Source organism: Malus domestica, chromosome 12, assembly GCF_042453785.1.
Source record: "Malus domestica chromosome 12, GDT2T_hap1".
Lineage (NCBI taxonomy): Eukaryota > Viridiplantae > Streptophyta > Magnoliopsida > Rosales > Rosaceae > Malus > Malus domestica.
Window position 1 is genome coordinate 27,609,258 of NC_091672.1, and position 16,843 is coordinate 27,626,100.

Here is a 16,843-nt window from a genome sequence, read left to right on the forward strand (position 1 = left end):
GGAAGGTCTCAGCTATGTGAAAATGGATGACCTGGTCCACTTGCCGAACTCAAGAATTTCTTATTGTTGGGAGGATGTGCACAAGGAAAGTGATTTTTTGGGCACCTCTTTTCTCACTTACACATCTATGTTTATCTCTAACTTTTGAATTGAATAAATTAAAAAAATAAAAATAAAAGGACGTAACTAAACAAGAGCGTGCAGAGTGACAAAAATGCAGCACGAAAATAATATAGTCGTGCACAATTGCACAGAAGATGGACCCAAGGAACCATATTTGGCCTAACAATTTTGAATTTTCCGGTCGAAGGCAAAGCAAATGAGTCCCTTAGCATATTACACAGTAGAAGAGATTAAATTTTGAAAACATTTAGACCATCATCTATGATTAAACACCATCTCATTTGACCAAATGGATAAATTTACAGGTGATTACAACCTAATCCAACGACAGGGAAAACGCGACGGGGCTAACTAAGTTGCTGTTCTTACATTGTCTCAGCTTCTGATGAACCCTTTCGACTCCCCTTCTTCGCCTTCTTGTTATCCATGTGGGAAACCTGTACATTAATACAACATATAGATGGTTTAAAGGAGAAATGTTCATGCATGAGTACAATCAATCGGATAAGTTTTTGCATCTGCACTTACGATGCAGGATTTCCACTCGAGTTTTCCTCCCTCGGCAGTCTGGGAATGATTGCGAACGTGGCGAAATATGTGAATCAGCACAGCTGCATCAAGAGCTGCATACTCCAGCTGCACAAGAATATGGCACTAGTTTATTTGAACTAAACAACTGGATGTGTGGCTCAACCAATAAATCGTGTCAGATCCTAAAACTTCAACGACGACTGAGTAATTTACTGACTCAAAATTACCATACGACACTTTTCAGGGTCGGATTTCTTTAGGCATAGTTAACTTCTAGTTTCACTCAACAATGGAAGGAGGACCTTAACTGTGCTCCGAAAGCAATTTTATAACTCATTGGAGTTATAAGTTCAAAATGTACAAAAACTACCTGATTGGGCGTCAAAGGTCGTTGCTCCCAATTGCTATTCCTTCTTGTCTTGTTCAAACCTACTCCCAGTATTTTCTGATGCAGTACGCGCAAAGTAAATTGCACGTAATGAGCATTAGAATGCAAAAAGATAGATCAACAGAGACAAAGAAAAGAATGTGGTATGTTCAATTTCGTGCTTCTGTTACCTTTGCAAGCCCAGAGAGACCGCCGCTAGGTTCTTTGAAAACATTCTGGACGTCCAGTAACATTTCGTAGTGTTTAAAACACTCTAACTCTCCGTACGAATGAGCCAACTGCTTCATATCACACTGAAAATTATAGCCTACAAGGAGCATAATTCACAGCCATGCTTAATTTCCAGTTTATTTCGTATAGTAAAGAAAGCTCTAATTCACCTATTGTATTACAATTTCTCATACCGAGTTTCAGAATCCTAGGAGATTGCAGAATGCGAGTTAAGCAGTCATCCAGGACATCAGGAGCGTCAGCGAATAACTTGATCAAGTCCACGACGAAAACTTTTTTTTCAGAAGCAATTTGCATGATGGAAACCTGAAACGTGGAGAAAACACTTGAACAAAACAAAGCATGTGGACTATGAGATTATTTTTACGAACAAGTATTTGGAAATATGAGAAGCCAAAAGGTAAAAATAGAAAATTGAAGTCTAGCAAAGAATGAAAATCAATATGACCTAATTACCTTGCTCGGTTTGCTGCCTTTTACGTAGTTCGGTTTCCATTCGCAATCAAGACCCACAACTTTGCATCCCTCAAAGTGAGAGGTAGCATTATGCAAGGCATCAGCTTCATCAACCCAAACAACACCCTCTATAACCAACTGATTGAGATGCAAATAGCGATTTTCGAGAAGACTTGCCTTGGGTACTATATAAAAGATAAAACAAAATTATATAAAATCTATAACTTTGAATTGCGATCTTCATACGTTGTCCTTAATTACTAGAAAAACCAAAACTGCTAGTTGTGCTAAAGAAGGGTTGCCAAGATTGACAGCTTCACTGCACTAACTCCAGAAAAATAGTTCCATATGGATAAATGCAAGCATGATGACACGACGGTTTAAGTAACATTAGTTCTACCTTTTCCATTCAAGAAACCTTCAAGCGAGTATCGATCACATAGCTCATCAACCTTCTCTGAGTAACCAGCTTCCATTGCTAAGTAAACCTTCGAAATAAAGAAAAAGTAGAGTCACGTATCACTATAATCGTAAAGCTAAGAATGCAACCAAGCATACATTCACACATGAAAGCATACGTATATGGATTTCGGAAATATGATCTATTCCAAAAGCTACATACCAAATATTCAAGAAGTTGCCTATTACTGTTTGTCCTTGCTTCTGCAACTTCCCAGCTACCTTTTTCTGCTAGTTTCTTTAAAGTGCTGAAAGTTTATGATTAACTCTTCTTATTTTAAGAAAATAAGTATTCAAGACTAACAAATAGAATTCATTGAAGGAAAAAGAAAAGGAAAAAAGAAATTAATTTGATACCACGCAGAAATATGAATATAAAAAATTACCTCTCTTTGTACTTATGATAAACATCAGGAAATTCATGTCGGAGATTGTTTTTTTGTATAATGTCATAAGCATTTTTTAGCATGTTTCTGCCGAAGTACTCCCGGATAAGAATACACAACATTGGCTTTCCCATGAATGTTGCCCACTTTTCTGCTGCTTTCAATTGACTGCTTTCTATCATACGAAGGAGAAACGATTGGCCAGACTGGCGGATAGAGAAGTGCTCTAATAAAGTAACCGCGGTCATATATGATTGAGACTCTATCAGTCCAAATATATATTGCTCAACAAACGCTTTTGCATTGTCAAATCTGCAATTATTCTTTGCATTCAGGCACATTACTTTATCAATGTTTACCAACTGAACACCATAAACTTCAAGTATCTTCTCAATTATCCTCCCCTCATGGTTGACAGAGCCCCCAACAATATCGAGAAATAACTGGGCAGCGAGGTCTTTTGCTTCCATAGAGTCCCCCGAGCATGTTTCCTTTTTTAGGAAATGGAGAAGACCAGATATAATCAAATGACTGAACCCTTCACAGTATAAATCAAATATAGGCAAAACATAGAGGCACTGAATAACAAAAGTAGCTGGTCCAGGTTGGGGATCATTGCGTAGTACTAGATAAACCTGGTCTTGAAGAGCTCGGAACTTCTTAGTTGCCTTACATGTGCCTATTACATGTTTCAATTGGAAACAAACAAGCAGAAAAGAAACATTACTTCCAAAGTACATGCAGAAAAGCTGAGAAAATAAGATCTTTTACCCAAACTCCGTTCAATTTGCAACCGAAAAAATGTAGCATAGAGTACAAAGTAAACTTCTGTGGGATTGGACTGCAGCATATGTTAAAAATTCATCCTGGATCTCTAAAGGTAATCTAAACACAGGACAGAAGTATTTCATCACTCATGAGGGTCGAGTGCCTTTCAAAATATTAGATCGTAAGAGTGAACAGTTGGTTCTATCAACACTAGGACAGGTTCTATCTTGCCCGTGTATGGAAATGACTTGGGGCATAAGCTTTGTTAAACGGTTAGGTGACAGAAAATACGCAGCAGGATTTTGAAGAACGGTTTAATATACTACTTGAAGGATTAATTTGAGGAAAAATTAGTGACTGAGTCATTGACCACAATGTGGTACACCACTAACATGAAAGGCACATCAACAGGCTAGGATCAAGTTCCTCGTCACAACATAATCATGCTTAAAGACGGTGAAATTAGTGATCGAGAGCAAAATACTCCTACCATGGAAATAGCACTCTTTCAAGAGGTATACGAATACCAACGGAGTAATATGCGTCAGGTCAGAAAAAGCATGCTTGCAAATAGTTGATGTCTGATTAACTTTGCCTTGCTTGTTGTTATGTCTGTCAACTCTTTCCTCCAACCCCATGCCGGAATGAAGTGATGCTTCTCAGAAACTGAACCAAAATTAGTTTGAAATAGTAAGTGAATTACTGAACGCGTATCACATTCGACGCTACTTGATTCAATAGATACATTCTAAGCAAAGGGAGACCCAACAACTTACTCTCTTTGTCTCTTATAAATCATTCAGTTGCAAGTAACAAAACCGGTGCTACCTAAGGAATCAATACTCGAACGCTGTGGTGAAATAACAGCCAGATGGTTAATACACAAACTCAGTTAAGGAAGAACAATTTGCACATATCAACTAGGAAGTTCAATTCAGTTTCCATTTACAAAAAAAGGGGTTAATGAAAGACTTAAAAAAAATGAATACTTTACACAGAAGGAAGCAATCTTACATATGTATACAAAAAATTACTACAAATGCATCACCATGAGAGAGTATGAGGCACAAATAGTCGAAGAAAATGCACAAAAAATACTCGAAATTAGTCAAATAAACAACAATTAAATGGAACAACAACAACAAAAAAGTCTTATCCCACTAACTGAGGTCGGCCGTATGAATCCTAGAACGTCACTGCTGAGTTTTGCGTCAAGTTTTATGTTAGCTAATTAAATGGAACAACATTAAGAAAAAAATTATAACAAACTGCAGCTGAACTAGCATTAAACATTCACAAAAACATTTACATATAAAATCACAAACATATGAACACACAAATATGACGCATAATTTAATTTTACATATACAAAAATCACATAAACATGTCACAAACATTAAGCATTGACCATATATAGGAAGAAAAATCTCAAAAACAACAGATATACAAACTATTTTAATCAGCTCAAACTCAAACGTTTAGTTTTCTAACAACACAAGAAGAAAAACATACGAGAAAAACATAAAAAAAAAACAAACACTCGGAATTTTCTTTTGTTTTCTTCAATTTTCTCAGCAACCAAACAGTGCCTGGAGAAGCTTACCCGTTATTTCTCTCTGCAAACTCTGCCGCGGAGCTTCCTTGTTTTACCTCCCAAAATGTGTTTATATATATATAGAATGGAAAACTTGCTGCACAAAATTAAATATATAAATAAAGGGGTAAAATATTTTAAAAGAAAAAAGAAAATGGAAAATCAGAAGGCACTGATACAGTACGGGATGGCCCACCGGATTTGTTTCCCGAAAATGGCAAGAAAAATGCTTTCCATTTTACTGTGGAGTCGCTAACGGATCTTTTCTCTCTCTAAAAGGCGGGTGAGCTGCTTAAATGCACCGAACAAAGCTTGGCTGCCGAGAAATCAGCCGCAGCTTCTGTTCCTCATCAATAACGATGAATACGTGTTCAAATAATTAAATTTTTAATACAAATTAAAAACATGTCCATCTGTTATTGGTGAGGAGCGAGAATTGCGGCTGATTTTTTCAGCAGCCAAATTCTGTCCAAATGCATCGGCTGCGTCGGTGGGCACTGCCCTCCTTTGCAAGGAATGACACGAGATCAGAACCAAGGGCATTTTAGAGTTTTGGGATTGTTATCTAAGACCCCACTACTCCGCCTAGCGAAAAATCATCTGGTTCTTACTTTTGATTTTCAAAACGGTTCGAGTTGGACCCGATTGGTGTAAAAACGAGTCTAAAATTGGTTGTTTTAGCACTTGTCATTTTATTAATGGTCCACAATGAAGCTTATGATCCATAAAGAGAATTCTCAATGTTTTTATCTATTTTTGGTTGGTCAACGCTTGGCGACCGTAAAATCTAATTTAGAATCACGACTATATTTGTAAATGTTCTTAACGACGTGAGCAACAAATCATTTTTGCACTTATCAAACAAATGTTTTTGATGGGGTTGTATGAAAGGGCTTGGAGTTGCGTGGGACTACATCCTTGCTTGTATTATAAAGTGGGGGTTGGACTTGAGCATGGATATTGGATCGTGCATGATACAGGTGCTGGGCAACTGGATAAGATTGACTTCCAAATAAACTTCAATTATTAGCAAACTACAAATATAAAATCCAAGAAAATAAAACATTATAACATAAATAAGTCGATATATTTGGCTAATCATGATATTGGTTTTTAAGACTCCAAATAATTACTTTTATGTGCATTAAAACACAAATTACAAGTGTATTAGATTTGGAATCTTTTGCTGGTACTCGATTGTTTTAGTAGTTATGATTGACATAGAAGCTCTGTTAACGCTCAAACTAGGGAATGAACAAAAACCAGTATGATGATGTAAAATTATATTTTGAAAGGATTTAGGTGGTTAAGTGATCTAATATATTTGATGTGGATTATAAGAGCACTATTTTTCCCTCGACAGCTTATAAGGGTATTTAGCCCATTTATATAAGCCCTGAGTTAGCCACAAAAGTCCTAAGCTCTTACACGAGTGCATCGCTCGTTAGAGAGTGGTTCAAAAGCACTTTATGCAAGCGCTAGGTCTGACAATATTTATGTCCCTTCATAGACTTTTGTTCTTGTCAGTGACCAACACGTAGCTTTGAGATGGTTGTGGATGCAAACTTCCGCATTCTTTTTCTTGGACAAAATTGCACCTACAAAACAATTAACACCTTAGGTTAAGGCCAAGAGCCTTACGCGCGCCCACGATGAATGGGGGGCTTTGGCCGAAGAACCTTCAATGCCAAAGTTAGAATTTAGAGAGAAAATTATTTGGAAAGTTTTTAGGAGTTTTGCAAGAGTGTGGACCTCCTTTTTAGAAAAAAATAGGGTCATATATATAGGGAATGGAGGTGGCCGGCCCTTAGAGGTTTTTTGTGTGAAAATGGGTGATTTAATTGGTGATTAATGGATTAATTAGGAATTAATCCATTAATTAGCTAATTAATCTCCATTTATATGGAATAATTTGTAGGTTATGAAGTAATTATCTAAGATGAGGATGGATGAGATAATTTGGAATTTGTTACCTTTTTTGGACACTATTGGCTTGATTAAAGAATAATTGTCCATTGCTCGCGCGTAGGACAATCGGTGTGTCTCAGGGGTAACTTTGTCATTTTCACCAAAAATCCACGTGTCGCCTTGTGATTATTTTTGGCTCCACAAATGCCCCCACACCTGTTGGGCTGCTCATAAGAAATGGCAGCAGGTGTAGAGATCTTCTTGCTCTAGGAAACTTATGACTGCTTCCTATTTTGATGTAGATTCCCTCTTTAATATGAAATTAAATCATTCTAGGAAAGGGAAATAAATTTCTTTCAAAGCCTATTTAAGTCCACCTTAAGTGGGTTGTTAAATCAACTTTGGAGAGCGATTTATTCTACTCTACAAGAGAGATAAAGCTTAGAAAATGTTTGTTCCCCCTTCCTTAACAATCTTCTACACTTGCCCATGCAAAAGATCGTCTTTCGTTGTTTACTTCGTCTTCTCCGCGCCGTACCGATGTAAGAAAAACTTAATTCTCCTTGTCTTCTTCTTGGGAGGCGCTGCCACAGGGCAGCCGTCGAGGTGGTGTGGCATGTCGGCAGGCAGGGGCCAGGAGTTAGCTTGGCATGGGCCATTGTTTATGCTACTCGACTTGATTGAAGCCAAGGATTGGCTCGGCATGGGCCAATGAAGTGGCGTGGCATAGGCAACGGTTTGGGTTGCTTGCCAAAAATGAGGAAACTGCTTAAGTTTGATTTCTCAGTTGTCGTAGATAGAGTAGTCAAGGATAAAGCTGCCAAGATCGGAGCTGCTGAAGATGAAGTGTCGGATGAGTGAATTGTTAAGTGTAAAAGTGGTTGCTGCCCCCTGACCATTTGCTGCCTAGTTGATCTTCAAGCATTCGATCTTTTAAGCTATGTCGCCTTCTCGCACTGGAGAGCTTACCCAGATAGGTGTCGGCGAATTAATTTACCCTCTCGCAATTGAAAGCAATTAGTTTACCCTCTCGCACTGGAGAGCAATTAGTTTACCCTCTCGCACTAGAGAGCAATTAGTTTATCATCTCGCACTGGAGAGTAAACCCATATGGGTGTCGGAGAATTGGTTTACCTTATCGAACTGGAGAGCAATTGGTTTATCCTTTCGCACTGGAGAGCAGACCCATACATGTGTTGGGAAATTGGTTTACCCTATCGCACTGAAGAGCATACCTACACAGGTGTCGGGAAATTGGTTTACCCTATCGCACTGGAGAGCAATTAGTTTATCCTCTCGCACTGGAGAACAATTAGTTTATCATCTCGCAATGGAGAGCAGACCCATATGGGTGTCGGGGAATTGGTTTACCCTCCCGCACTTGAGAGCATGGAAGTCGTTGTCATGTGTGCAGCTGAGGAAAACTTGACTGCTGGGGCAACCGAAATAATCCTTAGCCTACGAGGTCATGTTTGGCGATATGCTTTAGACTTCAAACTGCTTATGGACCTCGCGTAAGGGTGTAAGCGCAGTAAGTTGCTCCCAGAATTATTGTGCCATCAACATGTGTTTCGTCGTGTGCCTTTTTTAGGCTTGGTTGGCACAAGCCACATGGCAAGATCGGCATGGTTGGGAGTCATGGTTCAAGATTGGCACAGTTATGAGCCATGGTGATAGATCAATGGCTGTCGGGAGCCGTGGTGCAAGCAGACGTGGTTGTGAAATCAAAGATGAGGCTGACTTGGGCTAGGTTGTGCGCAGTAAGAGGAATTGTCTGGAGTGTTGAGAACAAGGTCTGCCCCGGTTCTTGGTAGTCAGGCTAGTGTGTACTTTTGGTACTCGTATGCCCCCAGCGTGCCATTAGGCTGAGCTGCTGCATTTGTTGGAACAGAAGAAGTCTTTATATCCGGCAATCTATGTGGGGTAGTCCCGTCTGCTCGATCTTTTCATTGAAAGATGACTCGCTTATGTTGGTCATGTTTCATCGAAGCGCCTTATCAATAGCTTCGTTGCGCGGGAAATCGCGCAATCGCTCGATCAGGAGTATTTATACTTCTTCATGAATTTACCTTTGATGAGGTGGCAGAGCCCTCAGTCGTGACTTGCTGGTCTAGGCTGTTCTTCCATGTGTTCGGCTCGTCTACGCCGCGGCTGCGGTCGATATGGTATGTTTCTAGCAGAAGAGCGAGTAACTCGCAAGCTGTTAGTTGAACTTGAGTCGGATTGAGTGATTGCTTATCTTCGTAAGCTGTGATGCCTACTCCGATGTGAGGTGGATGATGTTCTTTGCGGGCCTTGCCAAGAATAAACATTTTGCCTAGAATGTTGCTCATGTTGATTATCGAAATATGGCCCTAACCGTGAGTGTATGTTTGTCTGTGGGCCTAAGTGAGAGTGCACGCTCCTCCACGCGCTAAGACAAGAGTATACGCTATCTCGGGGGTCAAGTCGGGAATGTACTCCGTTAGAATGCTCAATTCGTGACTGGTCAAGTGGCTGCTTGCCGAGACGCTGGTGGAGAGGTTCGTCTACCCTTGTCCTTCTTCAGGACACCTCGTCTGGGGCACGTTGGATCCTGGTGCGTTGCAAGAGTTGATTCGCCAAGGTTGTCTGTTGTGCAAGAGCGCTCGTCAACTCTATGACTTGTCGAGACAAGTGTTGTTTGCCATTTGGATTATAAGAGCTTGGAAAGAATATGTCTCATTGAGCAGTGGAAGTGTGGTAAGCTCTGGGCGTGAGATTTGAATTGGGAAATGTCAAATCCGCGGAGAAACATGGTGAAAATGCCTCTGCTCGATGGTTGGTCCGGAAATTTGGAGTCGGGACGGTTGAACTAATCTTTGACCGATTTAGGCTTATTGGAAGGCCACGGAAGCAGGCTGGGCCTCGGGAGTGGGCTACTCGGCTGGAGCAGGCTGGGCCACGAGAGTGGCTACTCGGCGGGAGCATGCTGGGCCGCAAGAGTGGGCTGCTCGATGCGTGATGCATGTGAGTGCGAGGCTTGGGCTCGCGTTGGGCTTGCTTTGGTGGCACGGCACAGGTCGTGGAAGTGGTGAGACCATGGACCTCGCCATGGGTGGCTATCGTGATAGCCACCGTGGTGGTTCATGTGGTGGAAACTCGTGATGGTGGTGCCGCTCCACTTATTGTCACATTTAGCCTCGTGGATTGCCGTGGTCTCATTCTTTGGATATTGGAATTTTCACTCGTGGAATTTTCTAAATTTCTAGCCATTGTATTATTCTTTTATGTTTTATCAAAGAATCTTTGCAAATAAAAAATTCTAATAATAAGAAAGTACGAAAAAATACAAGTAGAATAGAAAATAGAGAAAAACCTTTTTTTTATGCGAGAGTCTTTTATGAGTGTGGATTTCTTCTCTCAATGAAAGCACCAATTTGTGCATGCAAATTTTCGCCTTCTTCTTCTTGGATAAAATTGCACCTACAAAACAATTAATACCTTAGGTCAAGGCCAATAGCCTCACACGCCCACGATGAATGGGGGGAAGGTTTTGGCCGAAAAACCTCCGATGCCAAAGTTAGAATTTAGAAATAAAAGTATTTGGGGAGTTTTTGGGAGTTTTGCAAGAGTGTGGACCTCCTTTTTAGAAAAAAATAGGGTCATATATATATAGGGAATGGAGGTGGCCGGCCCTTAGAGGTTTTTTGTGTGAAAATGGGTGATTTAATTGGTGATTAATAGATTAATTAGGAATTAATCCATTAATTAGCCAATTAATCTCCATTTATATGGAATAATTTGTAGGTTATAAAGTAATTACCTAAGATGAGGATGGATGAGATAATTTGGAATTGGTTACCTTTTTTGGACACTCTTAGCTTGATTAAAGAATGATTGTCCACTGCTCGTGTGTAGGACAACCGGTATGTCTCAGGGGTAGCTTTGTCCTTTTTACCAAAAATCCACATGTCGCCTTGTGATTATTTTTGGCTCCACAATGGCGATTGTATAAACATGTCCCTAAAGCTCTGTGCCAGAAAGTTGTCAGGTTTGCCAACTAAATTGAGTGGTTGGAAAGTACTTAAATTCTACACTCGTCTTTTCTTGTTTGTAAACAATCCAGGGCTATGAGTGGTCGTTTGATGGCAGTTGTCTTTCATTCTGATAGTGGCGCTCTGTCACGGGATATCTTGGGCTGGCTTGCAAGCCCAATGTCTTGATCTTCTTATCCTTTAGCGAGCTCTCTCCAACCCCATCTATTCGGCCTAAAAAAAAAAAATATATATATATATAAGAATCTTTATGTTTGTAAAAAAATTGTAAGTGGTAGATTACTTCGGTAATTAGAGTTTTTCTATTCAACCCATTATGTTTCGAGTTAACCTTCCCTATTTTCTTTAGTGTAGAATATTGTTTGTAACAAAAATTTTATTATTATTTTATTTAGAAAAATGCTTATAAAAAAATATCTTACTAGCTTGAGTCTCTGCTTGATTATAAGAGATTTTGAGTTTGACTCACCTGAAAGTAAAAATTACATATATTTGTCTTGTTTTTAATACTAAATCAAACCTTTTTGTGGTTGTTTTAGTCGACATACTGATCTAACATTATTCATTACTTAAACGAACGTACTTTTATAGTCTAATATACACTAGATATACATAATGACGCAAACGAGCATGTCACATCATGTTTTTTTTTTTTGTACATCGATATTTTTACACTAAGTGAAAGGAGAGTTTGGTTAAGCCACACAATGAGCAACTTAATTTGATATTAAATTCATCATCTACCAAATTAAAACCGTTCACTTTTAAGTAAAAATGAATATTATCATACCGTAATACTAAATGTCATCGTCGTCATATAATCTGAACTCAGCAACATGTGAGCTGCCTCCATGTACCAAAGTTAACATCTTGACTTGATAAACACACCTTGTTAGATTAAGTAAAAGTGATGATACGAAAACTCTATTAAAAAGTCTGGCATCCCAGTTTGCACGACGGTTCATTGCATCGTGCCATCGTCTGCGCTTTCACCTAATTTATTGGGAACGTGACCTTAGGCCTTTAGTGACAATTCTGGAAATTCAGTTTCACGGTTATGCGTCGCAGTCTGCAGAAAACAAACAACAATAAAAAAGAAGTCACACACTTATTTTTCGCGTTTTCGTTTTGACAGTATTATCTACGCACTCATTTTTAAGTTTCACACATCTTTTAATTTTTAATTATCGAATAGAATGATTTGCAGTGGAATAAATTATCTCTACTAATTAATAAAGCATTATTTGTCAACAAAAAGATGATAAAAAGACAAATTAATCTTCTATCACAAAAAAAAAAAAAAAGCAATAATGTTATTTCACATGTTCAAATTTTACTATTTTTTATTAAAGCTTCACCTACTAATAATGTTAAAATACCTCTAATATAAAAATTAAAAAACCAAGAAAACATAAAACATAAAACAAAAAACCTCCCACTGCCAATGTTCTCTCTCCCTCACTCCTTATTTTCTTAAAAAAAATATGTAGACAAATGCTCGTATAAATCGATAAAAGCAAGTAAAAAGTATTAAATAAGTATGGATAACACCACCTCTTTCCGCATTGGGACGATGCCCTGAAATATCTGAAGCCAAAAGCTGACACGTGTACTGAGGGCAAGAGCTATGCTATATAGGGTTGATGGACCATACTTGACCAGTTGACACGTCAAGTACAGTGTACACGTACCAATGCAAGGCTGTATAAAACAAGTGGAAAATACAACGAACCCATAAAAACCCTAGTGACGGATCCTCAAAATATCCTTTTTCAAAACGGGACAAAGTTCGCATGCTACTTTGCCTAGTTGTTCGTAGTTTCATATTTTGTTTTACGATAACGTTAGAGAGATTATTTTTGTAGATAAAATTTATAAATTAAATAATGTGTTATCGATATAAATGATCACGTTTATTAACGTTTAAGTAACCTAATTATTATTTTTTATGTCATTTAGTTTACAAAATTTTATCTATAAATTTAGTTTCCTAAGCATTACCCTTTGTTTTATTATTTTTTAGGCATTTTGTCAAATATCTCAGTTACATAACAGTCACACTCAAGATCAAACATCAAAAGATAGAAAACTGCACGATTTCATGTGTAGGAATAGCCAGGATGAGACAATTGCCTAAGAAAATGTTGGTATAGGCGACTAGTATTGTCACGCAAGCTCGATTTGAGTTAGTCGTCCACGAGTGTATGACTCTTAATTGTTGATGCATTGTGAGATCAATATCCATCTTTATCCACTTATGTATGATGACTATCTTAAGTATTTGTTCATCTTAGTTTTTCGTAATTGAACTCGCTTCTCACTTATTTTCTATTAGAATTTTAACTAAAAGGAGTCAAGTGGAATAAGTACAAGATTACAACATTAATCTAATACCTTAACTCAGTGGTTGGGGACAACTTCTAGGTCCGTATTCCACATGACTTGTTCGACTCCTAACGCTGGTGAATTATACGCTGAAATGTTTCTGTGAGTTTTTTCGACTAAAAAAATATGAATTGTCATGACAAAACTACTAGCTGGTCACCTTTTAAAAATGAAACAACCTTCTTATTATCTTTAATTATGCTACAATTGATCAAGTTGGTGGTTGATAAAGATATGTGTTATCCACGTCGTGCATGACTACAAGACATGCAATATCGATGAGTTCTGCAGAATTATACGAGACATATATAGGTGTCATTTACCAAACTTTTCACTTGTAGTCAAAAGGAAAATGATGAGATTTATGAATATTTTACATAAAGAAAACAGAAGGCGGAGCTGAGATGACCTAACAAATTGGTGGTGGAGGTTTGGATTTGATGCATGATATTAATTCTTACTGCACAAATCTAAACATTTTGTTAAGCTGTCTATTCCATTTTACTGTACTTATATCTAGCGAGCCCTAGTTCATGTTGCGATGCACCACCTTAGTCACTGTCATTTCGAGATTTTTTTCGGATCTCGCAATTTGAACCTACCGTATTAAGTAATTTAAACTACTCATTTTAAATTTTACAATATTTATTTGTCAATCTCATTGACACACTTTACACAAACTAAGGGTTTAAATCTCTCTCTCTTGAATAGTCCAAATTACTCGTCTGTTAGCTCCAAACTATGAGATTTGGGCTATGAACCTATAAATGTTAATTTCAAAACAAACAAACAACAACAACAACAAAGTCTTTTCCTACTAAGTGGGGTCGGCTACATGAATACTAGAACGTCATTGCGTTTGGTTCTAATATTAGAACAAAATAATTAAAAATTTTGCCGTTTATTTTTAATCCGTGACAAGACAAATGGCCCTAGAAGATATGCTAAGGATGTCATGTATAGTGATGAACCCTACGACTTTCTACTTGTTACTGCTCAATGTGCATTGTAAATTGTATCATGATTGGAGATTGGAAAACAAAATTAGTTCCACCATAGCTTAAGGACAAGGATGCAACTTGGATGGTTGTAATCCGATTAAATATCTTCAACTTATGTTGGATTGGAGAAAGAGCATAATTTACCCATTAATTGAGCTTGAGCTCAAACTAAATTGAAGTCAGTTCACCAGAAAAACTTGCCCTATCACCGATTGTAAGATTTTGTCCGGTTCAGAGCTCGGTTGAAATATTTTAGTTTGAGATTTACTCCCAACTTGACTCCTTACGCACATAGGCGAAACTTACTTTTAAGAGCTTATGGGTAAAACTTGCCTCTAAAGTTGTGCTGAATGATGTCTTCTGCCCACGGTAGCAACATTGACCTTGTACTAATTTCCTCCTACAAATCGCCCACTTTGTGGACTTTGTCGTAGAAGTCGTTTGGAAATACTTTTAAATGCCTGAAAATATTTTTAGGGTACATGTTTTTGGAATAAATTTTTAGTAAAAATGTAAGTAAATCCTGAAAAAACACTTAAAGTGCTTCCTGGAATAAGCACTTAAAGTGTTTCTTGGAATAAGCACAAAACTGGTGCTTATTGCAAAAAGCACTCCAAGTACATTTGGAATCCAAAATCATTTTCTCTAAAAATGCTTTCAATCATTTTAAAAGCATTTCCAAAGTGAGCATTTTGTTACTAATTGTTAAAAGTCCACGGATAGAACAATACATACCCCTCCACGTCACCCAATATATGTAACGTTTTTCACGTGTGAGACTCACATAATGCCACACATTGGACACTAGGTTCAACACATGAATAATCTGCTTTGAATCTTTGATATTATATTAAAAAGTGAGCATTTGTTCAAAAATCAATTAGCAATAAGAGGAAGAGATCAATAATCATAAACACTTTTAGGCAAGACCTTCCTTTCTCGACGTGAAATTCATGCTCTCAACCAAAAAGGTATTCGAAACTTTTACACCATTCCAAGAGATTGTTATATTTTCGAACGTGAGATAATGAATCCTACCACTCACCAACATTTGCGGAAGAGATAGGCCTCACATTATGTCGTGGACTTAGCTTGAAAGGTACCCAATGTCTATCCATGGATTCCTGTCACAAATTGGGTTTGGGTGGGTTGGGTTCAGATCCTTTTCCAATCTCACAGGCCATAGCCTAGAGAAATTTGGACCGTCCAATAGATGGAGAGAGATTCGGACCCTTGATTTGTGTAAGGTAAAAGTGGGAAGGGTTAACGAGGGCCGTAGGATTTAGAATGAGTGGTTCGGATTTCTCGGTCCGTCGACTTCAAATTGCAAGATCCTTTGATTTGTGTAAGGTAGAAGTGGGAAGGGCTAACAAGGACATAGGATTTAAAATGAGTGGTTCGAATTTCTCGATCCTTCAGCTTCATATTGCGAGATCCAGAAAGGATCTCGATTCGGGTATGTTCCTATTAATTGCTATTCACTTCACTATTCAATAATGATTGGCCTTTGGAACCACACAACGGACACTTTACATTTTAAGACATTGCCCATCTGGGCCTTGTTGCCTATGATAAATTCTGTCATGGCAATAAATTAGAAACCAAAAACGACAGCGTTTAGTAATTGTGAAGATTAAGGAAACAACAGAACCTCTTCATACATAAACATCTGAAATGGCCTCTAGATCATCCACACCACTCTCATACTAGGCTGCCACTCATTGGAGTCGCATTGTGAAGATTAAGGAAACAACAGAAAACCGAAAAACCGAATCATGAGATTGCTTAAGAAAATAAATTTTAATGAGGGAGTATGGTAAACCCGACTCATTGTATTTCGCATCCTTGTGAATTGGCAGAAGCTGAAGAATACGATTCAAGAGTGTCATTAGAACCGCGTCAGTTGGTTACCTCCCAATTCACGGGTTTCATGATCGAGTATGGTTACCTCCCAATTCTCCGGCAAGTGCTCTATTTCAGACTTTGAATAGAACCCGGGTCAGTTGGCAAAATGAATCTCTATCGACACAAGTTCAGGCCACGAGCTCTGTGTCAATGGTTCGTAAGGGATATCCTTCCACTTGCGCAACGTGACTGTCCTTTGGCCTTCCATGGCTTCAACGCCTGTACTCCATTAAAAGTGCGATCTACTATCAGGTTACTAATATTGTAAGGCGTATAATGTTTATGCCACTAATCAAATATGAAACTGCATATCAAAACGAATAAACAGTTCTATGATCTAGAGAGACGGTATAGACCTTGAATAGGCCGAACTTGAGGAGTATATGAATTTTCTCAGGACATCACAAAACACCATTTCTGCCGATATATTCCTCTCTCAGATCATTCTGAAGCACTTGAAGGAATGACAATGTACAATTCTTCTTGGAATGCCTGAAGCCAACAAAAACAAGTCCATATTTGTTATGAAAATATTGCATGTGTTAAGCATGCCGCCAACATTCGTCCTGAGCCAGGATTTGAGAACTTTTTAAATTCAGAGAAACCCTGGAATTAAAAACAGGCAATCCTGAGCCCTCACCCAAACGAGTATTTTACAGAAAGCCGAAGGCTTTGGCTTCTATGGGACCAGC

The 16,843-nt window shown here is 38.3% G+C and overlaps 1 protein-coding gene across 3 annotated transcripts; it reads right to left on the reverse strand.

Moving 5' to 3' along the window:
- Positions 1–260: 260 nt before the first annotated feature.
- Positions 261–5,443, reverse strand: LOC103413943 (uncharacterized). 3 transcript variants are annotated; one of them, XM_008352376.4, is made up of 14 exons: positions 5,133–5,443; positions 4,946–5,033; positions 4,119–4,192; positions 3,833–4,008; positions 3,210–3,253; positions 2,575–3,065; positions 2,352–2,436; positions 2,130–2,217; positions 1,730–1,914; positions 1,447–1,579; positions 1,213–1,349; positions 1,025–1,099; positions 652–759; positions 261–560 (listed from the first exon to the last, which is right to left on the reverse strand). In XM_008352376.4, the coding sequence occupies exons 4-14, from the start codon at positions 3,978–3,980 to the stop codon at positions 489–491; spliced, it is 1,566 nt and encodes a 521-aa protein (XP_008350598.2). In that variant the 5' UTR covers positions 3,981–4,008; positions 4,119–4,192; positions 4,946–5,033; positions 5,133–5,443; the 3' UTR covers positions 261–488. The 3 variants fall into 3 exon arrangements, with proteins under 3 accessions (XP_008350598.2, XP_070665325.1, XP_008350597.2); XM_070809224.1 differs by lacking the exon at positions 3,210–3,253; XM_008352375.4 differs by having other exon boundaries at positions 2,575–3,253.
- Positions 5,444–16,843: the final 11,400 nt, after the last annotated feature.

What these genes read in the sequence shown, in the direction of transcription:
- LOC103413943 (XM_008352375.4), bottom strand. Translation starts at nt 3,980, where the DNA reads ATGGGGTTGGAGGAAAGAGTTGACAGACATAACAACAAGCAAGGCAAA. An exon ending in GGCAACTTCTTGAATATTTG is followed by an intron (nt 2,218 to 2,351) that starts GTATGTAGCTTT and finishes TTTATTTCGAAG; the next exon opens with GTTTACTTAGCAATGGAAGC. An exon ending in GTCTCTCTGGGCTTGCAAAG is followed by an intron (nt 1,100 to 1,212) that starts GTAACAGAAGCA and finishes GTACTGCATCAG; the next exon opens with AAAATACTGGGAGTAGGTTT.